The 14,703-nt window shown below is 45.0% G+C and overlaps 1 protein-coding gene across 7 annotated transcripts in view; it reads right to left on the bottom strand.

Annotated features, from left to right (window-relative positions):
- SAP130 (Sin3A associated protein 130) overlaps nucleotides 1-11,687 on the bottom strand; it is a 31,093-nt gene extending 19,406 nt beyond the window's left edge. Inside the window, exons 1-6 of one of the 7 annotated variants that reach the window (XM_039487388.1) lie at nucleotides 11,475-11,687; nucleotides 10,305-10,422; nucleotides 8,175-8,410; nucleotides 7,050-7,205; nucleotides 5,229-5,340; nucleotides 80-204 (exon numbers count right to left, since the gene is read on the bottom strand). In XM_039487388.1, the coding sequence (XP_039343322.1) occupies nucleotides 80-204; nucleotides 5,229-5,340; nucleotides 7,050-7,205; nucleotides 8,175-8,410; nucleotides 10,305-10,416 (741 nt within the window). In that variant the 5' untranslated portion in view covers nucleotides 10,417-10,422; nucleotides 11,475-11,687. The other 6 variants (XM_039487387.1, XM_039487386.1, XM_039487385.1 and 3 more) reach the window with 6 other exon arrangements.
- Between the last annotated feature and the right edge of the window lie 3,016 nt (nucleotides 11,688-14,703).

Raw genomic sequence — 14,703 nt, 5'->3', positions numbered from 1 at the left:
TGGATTCCTCCTAAAAGTCAGGAAGATCTCTGAATGAACAGTAACAGAATGTCTGTAATACAGCATGATTGCCGCTTGCCTGGATTGGTTGATGAATGATGTGCTGAACAGCTGGCTGAGCTGTAGCTGCATTTGGCAACTGTGAAGCTGGCCTCAGAACTGTGGTTACTTTAGAGCTGGACATCACAGCAGCCGCTGCCGCACCTGAAGAACAAATCACGAGTGTTATTGCAAAACGTATCAAAATGATTGACTTACCAATATACAGAGAGGCGTGTAAAATTAAGAAGATTGTAGAGGAGTTTTTAAACTAAGGGCTGGGAGAAAGACGACAGGGCGGAGGAGCACATGGTTCAAACGGAGACATCCCTTAGTGGGTTTATTAAAGGGGAGTCTCTATATCCTAGTAAAGAGGAGAGGACAGAAGTTGATAAACTACAAATAGGAACTGAAGAGAAACAGTCAAATGAAAAAAAGTCCCATTCATTTACATCACTTGAAGGCAGACAACTAAATATTGACAAATTTTGTAAGTGCTTGTATACAGATGCTAGAAGTTTAAATACTAAGATGTGTGAACTTGAGTGACTGGTATTAAATGAGAATATTGATTTAATAGGCATCACAGAAAATTGGTGAAACAATGATAATCAATAGGACACAGTAATACCCAGGGTATAAAATATACAGGAAAGACAGAGTAGGTTGTGCTGCTGGGGGAGGGCACTACATGTGAAAGAAAGCTTAGAGTCAAATATAGTAAAAATGTTAAACGAATCACACTGTACCATAGAATCTCTATGGATAGAAATTGCACACGTGAATAATAAGAGCATAGCACTAAGAATACACTACTGACCACCTGAACAAGATGATGACAGTGATTGTGAAATGCTCAGGGAGATTAGAAAGGCTACAAAAACAGAAAACTCAAAAATAATGGGGAATTTCAACTATCCCTATACTGACTGGGTACATGTCACCTCACAACAAGATACAGAGATACAATTTCTAGACACCACTGATGACTGCTTCTTGGAAGAGCAAGTTCTGGAACCCACAAGGGGAGAAGTAATTCTTGATCTTGTCCTAAGTGACAAGAAGTGATTATAACTGTACCGCTCAGTAATAGCGACCATAATATAAATTTAATTTAATATCCTGGTGGGGGGGGGGGGGACACCAAAGAACCTCACCTCAGTAGCATTTAACTTCAAAAAGGGGAACTACACAAATATGAGAAAACTAGTTAAACAGAAATAAAAGGAACAGTCACAAACAAACTTTAAAAACACCACAACAGAGGCTCAAACTATATGTATACCCCAAATGGAAAAAAAAAAAAACCAGTAAGAGGAGAGGGAAAAAAGTCACCATGGCTAAACAGAGTAAAAGAGGCTATTAGAGACAAAAAGACATCCTTTAAAAATTTGATGTCAAATCCTACTGAAGAAAACAGAAAGCAGCATAAACTCTGGCAAGCAAAATTAAAATGTCCAGTTAGGCAGGCTGAAAAGGAATTTGAAAAGCAACTAGCAGACTAGAAGACACAAAAACTAACAGCAAAATTTTTTTTCCAAGTACATCAGAAGCAGGAAACATGCCAAACAATCAGTGGGGCCACTGGCCAATTGAAGTGCTAAAAAAAAAAAAAGACACAAGGAAGACAAGGCCATTGAGGAGAAGCTAAATGAATTCCTTGCATTGGTTTTCACTGCAGAGGATGCAAGGGAGATTCCCACACCTGAGCCCTTCTTTTTAGGTGATAAATCTGAGAACTGTCTCAGATGGAGGTGTCAATAGAGGAGGTTATGGAATAACCAATTGATACATTAAGAAGTAATAAGTCACTAGGACCAGATAGTATTCACCCAAGAGTTCTGAAGGACTCAGATATGACATTACAGAATTACTAATTGTGATATGTAATTTACTGATTAAATCAGCCTCTGTACCAGATGACTGGACGATAGCTAATGTAATGCCAATTTTAAAAAAAGGCTCCAGAGGCAATCCTGGCAATTACAGGCTGCTGAGTGAAATTTCAGTACCAGGCAAATTGGTCTTTTGTAAAGGGAAATCATGCCTCACCAATCTATTAGAATTATTTGAGGGGTGGGTCAACACACATGTGGACAAGAGCGATCCAATGGACAGAATATACTTGGACTTTCAGAAAGCCTTTGACAAGGTTCCTCACCAAAGGCTCTTAAGCAAAGTAAGCAGACATGGGATAAGAGTGAAGGTCCTCTCATGGATCAGTAACTGGTTAAAAGACAGGAAACAAAGGATAGGAATAAATGGTCAGTTTTCACAGTGGAGAGAGGTAAAAGGCAGAATTCCCCAAGGATTTGTACTGGGACCTGTGCTGTTCAACATATTCATAAATGATCTGGAAAAAGGGGTAAACAGTGAGGTGGCAAAGTTTGCAGATGATATAAAATTACTCAAGATAGAGATCAGCTGTGGACTTTACTAAGAGTTACAAAGGGATCTCACAAAACTGGGTGACTGGGCAACAAAATGGCAGATGAAATTCAATGTAGATAAATCCACAATAATGCACACTGGAAAACATAATCCCAACTATACACACAAAACAATGGGGTCTAAATTAGCTGTTAAGACTCAAGAAAGATCTTGGAGTCATTGTGGATAGTTCTCTGAAAACATTTGCTCAATATACAGCCGCAGTCAAAAAAGCTAACAGGATGTTAGGAAACATTAGGAAACAGAGATAATGAGACAGAAAATATCATAATACCACTATATAAATCCATAGTACGCTCACATCTTGAATACTGTATGCAGTTCTGGTCGCCTGATCTCAAAGAAGATAAATTAGAATTGGAAAAAGTATAGAGAAGGGCAACACAAATGATCAGTGGTATGGAATAGCTTCCATATGAGGAGAGATTAAAAACTCTGGGATTGTTCATTTTAGAAAAGAGACAGCTAAGGGGGGATATGATAGAGGTCTATAAAATCATTAATGGTGTGCAGAAGGTAAAAAAGAAAATGTTTTTACTTCTTCATATAACACAAGAACCAAGGATGGCCCAATTAAATTAATAGGCAGCAGGTTTAAAGAAATATAAGCAAGTACTTCTTCACATAACGCACAGCCAATCTGTGGAACTCATTCCTGGGGATGCTGTGAAGGCCAAAACGAAGACTGATTTGAAAAAAGAATTAGATAAATTGATGGAGGATAGGTCCATCAATGGCAATTAGCCAAGATGGTCAGGGATGCAACTCCATGGTCTGGATGTGTCCAAGCCTCTGACTGCCAGAAGCTGGGTCTAGATGACAGGGAAGGGATCACTTGATAATTGCCCTGTTCTAGAGCATCTGGCACCAGCCACTGTTGGAAAACTGGATACTGGGCTAGATGGACCACTGGTCTGAGCCACTATGGCCATTCCTATGTTCTTATTTTATACTTTTAGTTTTCATTCTAGTGATGCAACTTTGAAATTAGGGCTAAGAATAATGATACTCAAGGGATAGAGAAGTTTTTTTTGGAATTAGCAATAAAGGCCAAAAAAATCCTAATCTGCTTTGTTGGATCTTTTCCAACTTCTTACATTTAATAATGTTATTTCATAAATCTGATCTTTTTCAATTGCAAACTATTGAAATAAGTGAGTAGGAGTAACTGAAATAGCTTGCATATTAGATGAATGTCTAAAAAGTGATCTAGCAATTCTGTTAACCTATCTGCATCTGCTGAAGTACAGAGGAAAGATGGATGCACAATAAATGGAAGCTATTTTTAAAAACACCACAGCAAAATGCATGGTATCAGTTCAGTAATCTGTCTACTGTGCCAAAATTATCAGACATCTACAGTGTGAAAACTAGAATCAGAAAAACAATTTTATCACCCAAAACATCAAGCATTTCAACAGCAATTTTAGTTCATAGAAAAATCAACTGTTTGTGTTTGCAAGAGGATCACAAACATAATAATTCACTCCAAATAGTATGCAGTCAAATAATTTGAAGGGAAACATACAATTTCTGCAGATTTCACTCAATATTACCTAGAGTGAGTAATTTAACAGGAAGAAAATATGAACAAGATATTGGAAACTGACAGACTGAAAATAAAATAAGTATTAAGTGAAAATACAAAGAGCAATTTATGTTAAAGTGTCATTAAACAATGACAAAAATGGGTACATGCAAATTCTTCCATATGGGCTGTAAAAGACTGCAAATACAGCTACACACTCTTTCCCAAATACTTTGGTGAAGTACAGTTTTGCACACGCAACATATTGCATGCACAAATATACGATCACTGAAAGTGCAGTACGCCCAGAGTTCATGCTCTTTAGAGATTTATACCTATTTGTGAACAAAAATCACTATTAAGAGTATAGAGCAGTATTTTTTTTAAATATTAGCTTAAAAGTTTTAGATTTCTTTCTTGAGCAACTGCATAATACTGTGATCTAAACATACCAATGCTCCATGCAAGTACAGAGGAGAAGGACATGGAAACAAAAATTTGGTAGGTGTTTTTTTGTATCAATCTGATTTTACCTAAGTCTGGAAGCCCAATTCATAGACCTTAAAGATAAGCCTGCTATCAGAAGCCTGACAGACTTAAATTATCCCTCAAACAGCAATCATGCTAGCTGACCTGGTCTCTCCTCTTAAAGTGACTGATATTCTGCTTTACAAGCTACAGAAAGAGAGGCTGAAACCACAACAACCAAAATCATGGGAGAAGAGACAAAAGCCTACACAGCTAGAACAAACAGTTGTCTCAGACACAAGTCTGAATGTGCACCACTCGATACAGTAATACACCTTACTACAGAATAGGAATGATATTGTGGCGGATGGATAGGAGACAGACTGCAAGGCATAGTAAGCAACCAGGAGCAAGCAGTGAATAAGCCATGACATTTTGCACAATAGACTTCCCTAAACTAGGCCATGTTTTCTAAAGTACCCCACTGTTTTGCCAGCACAGTGTTCAAATAGAAAATGGTGCTGACACCATCACGTACACCTGCACTAGGCAGTTTTAGAAAACATAAAACTTAAAATGCCAGCAGCTACCTGGAGCCCTGTCTACATTAGCATTCTTACTGCTAGAGTGATACCCGCATTAACAATAGTGGGAAACTTTAAGGGAAAAAAGAAACTAGTGTAGATGCAGCCTTCTTGAGCAAGTGAGAAAAAGCCATTTTTACAGCTCGCGTTGACTTCACCTCGGGGTAAGTGAGAAGCTCCAATGTGTAAAGGGGGGCCAGGAGCACTGCTTCGGATGATAGACATCTGAACATTTGTTGTCATGATATGCTGCAAGTTACTGGGTGGTCCCTGCAGGAAAAAAAAGAAAAGAAAAGAAAAAAGAGGATTCCATGAGAAATGTTGCCCAGAGAGAAAGATCACAGGTAACTGCCCACGTTAAAACGTCAAAGGCAGCAACAAATCACATTTAACAGTTTTGTGGAAATACACCAGTATGCAGAGATATTACAAATGAGGGGGGGGGGTACAGATGAACATTTCTGCAGGATGAAGCTGCCGTCTCCTTCCATTTTCAATGGAAACTCTCAAACACACATCTACTCAAGCAAGTATGTGTCAGTTACCAATTTCTCTTTCCCTCCAAGTCACTGTCCCATTTCAATTGGGCAGGTGGCATTTCTGCATCTGGTGATCTCTTTAGACAGTTCATATCAAACCATTCAGCAGAATTAACAGAAATATGGGAGACTGGGAAGAACTGCAACATATTAAATTAACTCCCCATATTTCACTTATAACTGCCTTTCCAGGCATATTTAGGAACGTCACTTAAAAAGCAGTAATTGGTGTGAATCCCTAGTAGGTAGAAACACCTACCCTAAAAATTCATGAACAGTACTTGCTAACCAGTTACAAATAAAGTTTAGTAGGTATCACACTTACGTTACATTATGTTAACCTAATGGTATTTCACTTGCTAGAGCTGAGTATTGTTTCTGGTAAACGAGTTTTGAAATGCAAGAATCAGGAGTGTGCTTTGGCGTTAACTCCTTGACAGGCATTCACACCAAAGCCTTGCCTACGCTCAGAGCTTTCAGAAGTTCTCCACTATTGGTCTGGTGTGGGACAGCACTGGTGGGGCTACAAAAAGCAGAACTAGTGTAAACCAGTTGCTTACCAATACATCAACTGGACTTGCTCTGAGTAGAGCTAGACAACAAGGTGAACAAACAAACAAACAGCATCCGTTTACACTAGCATGTCTGTTGGTAGAGCAGCAACAGTGGGAGAGTTTAAGAAAATGCTCATTATTTCAGTCTGCTAGCAGGTCAGTACGTTACCAACTTATATGTTCTGTCAAATGGAGTCTCAAAACTAAAACTAGTAGCTTTCTAAGAGAGTAAAACGATAGCTTCACCTTTGCAGAAGAAGGGATTGTGCTTTTTTCTGAAGAATGAGCCTAAATCAGATTTCTTCAGATTTATCTGGCCCCAGCTTATCAGACGGACCAATGGAGATGCAACCGTCATCTGCCTAGGGCAGTGGTGGGCAACCTGTGGCCTATCAGGGTAATCCACTGGCGGGCCGCCAGTTTGTTTACATTTGCACAGCCGCCCACAGCTCCCAGTGGCTGCAGTTCGCTGTTCCCGGCCAATGGGAGCCGTGGTGTGGGCCACAGGGACATGCTGGCCGCTGCTTCTCGCAGCTCCCATTGGCCAGGAACAGCGAACTGCAGCCAACCATGCAAATGTAAACTAACTGGCAGCCTGCTAGTGGATTACCCTGATGGGCCGCAGGTTGCCTACCTCTTGCCTAGGGTTTTAATGGGGTGAGGCCCTATGGCCCTTGCTTCGTCTCCCTACTCAGCTGCATTTTTCTTATGGGGATGTCTGCTCCCATCTCCACACTCTCTTGGTGGTTACTAATATTTTGGGGAGAAATGATGGACTAGTTCATCCCTCTCTCAAGATCTCCCTGCTCTACTGATGGTTTCTGGACAGAGGAACTTTCAACCAACATCCCACTTTAGAAAATAGCAAGGTAGGGAAAAAGAAAACCTGTTGTCCACTGATTGTTGCCACAGGAATAGCTGAGGCTTGTGAGATACTGTTTTCCATTACATTAACCTGCCCAGGAACCTTGGTAGGAGCTGACATTGAAGAGGGTGGAGCAGGAGCAATGGGCCGGCTGGGCATGGTGGGCTTCATAGGAGGCTGCAAGAAACAAGAAAAATAGTGACAATTCAATACAAGGAAGTAGAGACCTCTCTTCAAAAATCACAGCCTGGTGAGGTTTGCATCAATAGTGCTAACAGGATGTGTGTGTTTTGGCAGGCAGGGAAGAAGCATGGGTCCCTTTCAGCTGAGAGAAACTGGAAGGAAGCAACTCTTTTGGCTAGGGTGGTGTCTCATTGAGGACATTACTTAGCACAACAGAACCCCGATCATATCTCCCAGAGTGTCTAGATACCACAGAACAAACAAACATCACAAATACAGACAAAAAGCCAAACAAGACAGACATTAGTATCCTGATTTACTTTTTTTAAAAACTTTAATCTCCCTTTTCTCTTCCCTTCTTAGCCTTTAGATTTTCTGCACAACTCCTCTTCTGCCAATTAGATCTTAGATCATGTTTAGTTAAGGTTTAGATGGAAAAAAGAGAAAATGGCTGTAATCAACCATTTGCTCAAGTTACAACCACCCCTTACAAAGGTCTCTGTCTTGTGTCTTCTTAACCCCATCCTCACAAAAAGGATTCTGCCCAGCTGCAGGAATTGCCTAGTTTTTGCAGATTCTCCATAACTTCATTTTAATGCTCTATTTATATACACAAGTGAGTATCTCATTGACATTCTTTCCTCCCTCTTTCAGGAATGAATGAGGTTTTTTTTTGTAAAATTGACTTAGATCATCCTTAATCTAAGAAATAAAGTAAGTGGAAAGGCCACAGAATGCTGCCTAAGGGCTGCAAGGTTCCCAATCTGCCATCTGGAGTAGGGGTACCATACCGAAGAGGCACATATTGACAGAAGAAGAGCACGGAAAACAGCTGAATAAATAAATAAAGCAATTTATAGAAAAGAACATTTTAGTCAAGAGCTGTTTGACTGAACTGGGAAAGTATTAACTCCTCTAGTGGCTTATTTTCATTATCAACTCAGTCATGAGCCACCTCATTACCTTCATAAGTCCCTCTGAAAAGGAAAGTGGCACTGCTGGAGTCAGATGGGCCGGCGGAGCTGTCACTGTAACTGCAGCACCAGATTGGACCGTATGGTGCTGTGCCAACATCTGAACCTGTGGGTATGGCCGAACAACCACTGGTTCCTGTTTTTCTTCACGAGATTGTAGAGAGCCACCAGGACCCATGTGCTCTCTGGGAGCAATTTCTGACTCTCGATTAGATTCATCACTCACTGCTGAGGAAAGAAAAAAGGAACTATAAAGAAGAGGATAAAAATGGGTAAGAAGTATACACTCTCGTCCACAAGCCCAGAAATGGAATGTCAGACGCACACATACAAAGGCAGTTTGTTTAAAACCTCCAGAACAAGAGACATTCACTGGTATGAAAAACCTGCTCGAAAAACAAACGTCTCCAGAATGTCATCAATCCTCCTGCAAAGCGTGCTCTGCATTCCTCTTAGAGCCCTAAGGATTATCCCCACACATCATGGTCTAACCCAAGTCACTCTCAAGGCACGATCATCCTTCTTAAAATAAACCTCTAACTGTAACTTCTCTTTAAAGTGAATAATTAAATTTAAATGAACAAAATAAGCTGACCAAGACCATCAGGCAAATGACTAAGGCATGGATTCAATGTAATTAATAGGCAGCAGGTTTAAAAAAAATAAAAGGAAGTTCTTCTTCACGCAGCGCACAGTTAACTTGTGGAACTCCTTACCTGAGGAGGTTGTGAAGGCTAGGACTATAACAGCGTTTAAAAGAGAACTGGATAAATTCATGGTGGTGAAGTCCATAAATGGCTATTAGCCAGGATGGGTAAGGAATGGTGTCCCTAGCCTCTGTTTGTCAGGGGATGGAGATGGATGGCAGGAGAGAGATCACTTGATCATTGCCTGTTAGGTTCACTCCCTCTGGGGCATCTGGCATTGGCCATTGTCAGTAGACAGATACTGGGCTAGATGGACCTTTGGTCTGACCCGGTACGGCCGTTCTTATGTAATTTTTTATTAAAGACTTCACTAAACGCAAGATTGTCCAACCACTTCATCTAATTAAAAATAAAGTGTCAAAATAAAAAACTAAAACAATCAAAGCACAAAAGCTGCCACAATGACAGTGATAATTAGACTAAAATTGGAATTTCTGTCTTATTTCCATCTCAAAAATTCATAAGAGCACGGGAAGCTCAGTTGTAAACTGTATTTAAACACTAGTTATTATTAGGCAATCAAAACCTAAGTAGAATTTGTTTTATACTTACTGTACAACTCTCAGAATCTCCTACCATAATTATGCATTTGAATACTAAAAACATCCTTCCATCTTACTCTATAAGATCAGATTGACTTACTGCTGGAGGCATCAGTAATGTGGTAACTCTCACTACTCAGGCCCTGATCCTGCAATGAGCTCCAGGTCGGGGCAGGCATCTGGTAGCACAGACCTCATTGCAGAATTGGGACCTAAGACATCAAACACCAGTCAAAAGTTATGGAGATAATGAAACAGTAACAGGTATTTCTAAAGTGGGTTTGAAAACTATCAGACATATAGTCTCATTTAGCAAATAATTAAAGGAACGTTGACAAATCAATTGTTTGTTTTTTTTAATCCGCTTTCTGACAGTGTCCCTTTAATACATCAGTTAATCATATAGTTCTATTTATAGGTGATCATGGTCCATGTTTACTTCTGTGTGGTTTGCTCTGAAGCCGCTCCCTATAGTTCCAACCTACCTGTGATGTCTTTGCAGTTCTCCCCTCCCCAACGGAGAGTTCAACTAGTATGTCCTACACCAACTATAATTTACTTTTTAGATAATTTCTAAACAGGGGCTTGTGGTCAAAATGTTTTTGCTAACATTGTTTTCCTAAGGCAACTTGCACATTCCCAGCCCACACTGATCCAGTATGACACTTGAGGTGTGGAAGAAGAGCTTCTTATAATTCTTCAAATTAATATACCTAATTATATCAAAGTTTGAGTCATGTCTGTCCTTGATGTGTTTAAATATCCACAATCACCTCAATAAAATTCTGCTGAGCATGTAGAAAATTGTCTCAAAATTCCTCAGAATGAAGCTGCATGGTAGGAAGAATGAAACTCCAATAGATGTCTTACCTGTGGTTGTTGGGTTTATCAGCCCTGTAGAACCACTGGTGGAAATTGGGGGTGGAGCTTGTCCTAGTCCCGCAGGAGGGGCTCCAGAACGAGAAAACTGCTGAGAACTCATTTCCACCTGCACAACGTGAAGAATATTTTAAAGCAACATAATTCTAGCAGTATATTCAAGATACAATGCTAGAGCTGAACTGATGAGATTTGATCCCTCCCATGTCATCCAGGGTCTGAGGTGACAATTTGTAACACGGCCCCATAGAAGAATGACCATGAATTTTAATGAAAAAAAAATCGGGTTTGGAAGCAGACACGTTCCCGCTTGGGAATGGCAGCCAGAGAGCGGTGCCCGACACTTCCACAGTCCGATCCCCGGCAGCGCGGAGTTCAGTTGGGATGTGGATGAGAGAGACCGGGTTTGGGGGCGCAGAGGGGTGTTTCTCACAGGGGCACTCCCCGGGGAACGCGGGCCGCGCTCTATACACAGGACAGCAAGTGTGACCCCGTGGCCGTGCGGCGGCGGCAGCTCGGAACATCTGCTCTACCCAGCCCCGAGAGGGGGAGTCCCCAGGCACCCTCCGGCCTGCAGCGGGGACCAGCCCTGCGCGAAGGGCCGGGGGGCCGTCACACCAGGGTCCCCCCATAAACCGGCTACTCGGGCCTCTGCTGATTGGATAGAGTAGAGCAGACGACATCACTAGTCCTACGCCAATCCAGGGTCACGCTGGGCCATGAGCCAATTAAACGCAGATCAAGGCTAGTACCCTCGACCAATCGGGAGCCCGTTCTACTGATGACCTCACGACAGAGCTAACCAATGGGATAAGAACCTACGGACCAATAGGGAGCAAGTCTCCACGCCAGATTCCGCCCCCTATTGCTGTGAGGGACGCGCAAAGCCCGGATGTTCACAAGCAATAAAGCGCAGCGGCCACTAACAAGCCGTTTGCAGCCGCGGGGCAGCTAAAAACAAACGGGGGTAGCGCCCCGCTAACACCCCGGGAGCAGCAGCTCTTGGTCCCCGAGAAACCGCAGCCGGGTCCCCTTTCCTCCTTTCAGCCTCCCGCGATCCTCTCCCGCCGGGTCCGCTCCGGTCGCCCGGAGTCCGGCTCCGAAACCCCTTTTCGGCCGCTCGGCCGAGCCGCGCGCGGAGCTGTCCCTGAGCTGGCCTACCTGCTGCCCCGCGCGCGGTGGGGCCTCGCGCAGCCGCTTGCGGATCCGTTTCTCCCGCTGACACCGATGCTCAGACCCAAGCTCTCCTTCCACCGCCGCAGCCACCCTCCACCTGATTGGCTCCGGTTGGTCCCGCCCAGTCTGCGCAGGGATAGGCTGAGACGGAGACGTAGAAGGGGCTTCTGGGAAAAGTAGTTCAAACCGAGAGGGCCGCAGAGACAATCCTGCTAGAATGCGGAAGAAGGCGGGGCCTACGTTTGCGCAGTGATTGGCCAAGACAGCGGCGACGCGGGGCCGGACGGAAATATAATTTGGATCCAGGGTGGTAATGAGGCGATCTCGCGAGATGTGCATTTCGTGGAGGCGGAGAGAGCCTAGAGATGGGCTCCCTGTATCGCTGAGCCTTCTTGAGCGTTGCAGACCCTGTGCCTGGCACCGGGGCTTTGGCCTGTGCGGTGGTTCACCCGGGTTCCCCTAGCTGCACGAGACCTCCTTGGTTGGCACAGGGGCTTTAGCCTCATACCTGAAGTGACCTCTTATTTTGCCTGGCAGATACCAAGCTGTAAACGGCTGCTCAAACAGTTAGTTATTTTTCATATCCTTATTAACATTTGTAAAAGTTGATATAAACAAAACAGCATTTCAATAAAACAATCATCTCTGCATAATCCCTAATTCTACTATACAAACCCTTTAGAACTCAACAGAGAAATGTGAACTACCTTGCAATAGTGTGTATTGGGGAAGGCCGTAGGAATGGGAGCTTGCTAGGTTGGGTTTGGAGGAGATGGGGATGCAGCTAATACATAATAGGACATTAGCTCTTTTCATCAGTATACCTCAAAGTAGTCAGTGTCCTTATGCCCATTTTACAGAGGAGGAAATTGAGGCATAGGCCTGGTCTACACTACGCGTTTATACCGAATTTAGCAGCGTTAAACCGAATTAACCCTGCACCCGTCCACACAACAAAGCCCTTTATTTCGATATAAAGGGCTCTTAATATCGATATCTGTACTCCTCCCCGACGAGGGGAGTAGCGCTGAAATTGGTATTGCCATTTAGGATTAGGGTTAGTGTGGCTGCAATTCAACGGTATTGGCGATCGGGAGCTATCCCACAGTGCACCAGGGCCGCCCAGAGGATTCCGGGGGCCCGGGGTCTTCGGCGGCGCGGGGCCCTTCCGTTCCGGGACCCGCCGCCAAAGTGCCCCGAAGACCCGCGGCGGGAGCCCCCCGCCACCGAATTACCGCCGAAGACCGGGCTGCGCTTCGGCGGCGGGTCCCGCTTCGGCGGTAATTCGGTGGCGGGGCTCCCTTCAGGGCACGCGCGGCGGGGCCCGGAACATAAGGGGCCCCCCGCCGCCGAGGACCGGGCTGCGCTTCGATGGCGGCGGGTCCCGCTTCTCCCCCCCCCCGCCCGGCCCCGGCCACCGCTTCGCCCCCCCCCGGCTTCTCCCCGGCCCCCGCTTCTCCCCCCCCCGGCCCCGGCCTCTTACCGAGCGCGTCGCCGGCAGGGCCTGAGCTCCGTCCCGCTCGGAGCCGCGTGGTGAGGGGGTGGGGCTGTGAGCTCACGCCGAGCGGAGGCAGCTGCCCCGCCCCCTCCCCACACGGCTCGGATCGGGGCGGGGCTCAGGGGCTCGGCCGGAGTCTCGGCGCTTGATGCGCCGAGGCTCCCGGAGAGGGGCGGAGGCGGGAGCCTCCGCTCTTCTCTTGGGGGCCCCTGCGGAGCCCGGGGCCCGGGGCAAATTGCCCCCTTTGCCCCCCCCCGGGCGGCCCTGCAGTGTACCATTGTGACCGCTCTGGACAGCAATCTGGAGTCGGATGCACTGGCCAGGTAGACAGGAAAAGCCTCGTGAATTTTTGAATTTCATTTCCTGTTTGCCCAGCGTGGAGAGCTGATCAGCATGGACTGTACGGGAGATACTGGATCTGATCACTTTATGGGGAGACAAATCTGTTCTATCAGAGCTCCGTTCCAGAAGATGAAATGCCAAAGCATTTGAAAAAAATCTCCACACAGAGGTCACAGCAGGGACTCAACACAGTGCTGCGTGACAAGCATAACAGAAAGCCAAAGAATCAAATTGATGCTCAGGGAGGGAGGGGGGACTGAGGACTCCAGCTATCCCACAGTCCCCGCAGTCTCCGAAAAGCATTTGCATTCTTGGCTGAGCTCCCAATGCCTGAAGGGTCAAAAACATTGTCCCGGGTGGTTCAGGGTATATGTCGTCAATTTACCCCTTTTCCCCCTGTGAAAGAAAAGGGAAAAAAATCGTTTCTCGCCTTTTTTCAATGTCACCGTATGCCTACTGCACGCTGCTGGTAGACGCGGTGCTGCAGCACTGAACAGCAGCATCCCCTTCTCTTCCTTTCCTGATGGCAGACAGTACAAAAGGCTTGGAAACCGTCCTCATCATCCCGTGAGTGCTCCTGTCTGGCCTGGGTGAGGTCGGCCGGGGGCACCTGGGCAAAAATGGGAATGACTCCCTGTCTTTCCCAGCAGACGGTACAGAAGGATTGAAAACCATCCTCATCATAGCAACTGGAGGCTGAGCGCCTCACCCCCCGCCCTTTCATGTCTAATGAAGATTCTGTACTGCCTGGACTATCATAGCAGCGGGAGGCTGCCTCCCCCTCATTTTATCTCACTAAAAAGTCAGTTTCTCTTATTCTTGCATTCTTTATTACTTCATCACACAAATGGGGGGATAACTGCCACGGTAGCCCAGGAGGGGTGTGGGAGGAGGGAAGCAACGGGTGGGGTTGTTGCAGGGGCACCCCCTAGAATGGCATGCAGCTCATCATTTCTGCGGGATATCTGGGGCTCTGACCTGGAGCGGCTGTGCTCGCTGGTTCTCTAGTAGACTTGCCCCATAATCTAGGCAGGACTGACTCTATTTTTAGACAAAACATAAAGAAAGGAATGACCTAGGGAGTCATTCCCATTTTTATCCATACGCCCCCGGACAACCTCAGCGAGGCCAGCCAGGAGCACCCATGACAGCAGCAGACGGTACAAAAGGATTGATAACCGTCATCACCAATTGCAGACGGTACAAAAGGATTGATAACCATCATCGCCAATTTCCAATTGCTGATGGTGATATAGGGCTGGTAACTGTCTCTGCTACCTTGCAAAGGCGAATGAATACTGCTGTGTAGCACTGCAGTACTGCGTCTGTCAGCAGCATCCAGTACACATATGGTGACAGTGACAAAAGGCTAAA

This window comes from Mauremys reevesii, linkage group 9, assembly GCF_016161935.1.
Source record: "Mauremys reevesii isolate NIE-2019 linkage group 9, ASM1616193v1, whole genome shotgun sequence".
Classification (NCBI taxonomy): domain Eukaryota; kingdom Metazoa; phylum Chordata; order Testudines; family Geoemydidae; genus Mauremys; species Mauremys reevesii.
Note: the sequence above shows the minus strand (reverse complement) of the source record. Positions and strands in the feature narration are given on the sequence as shown.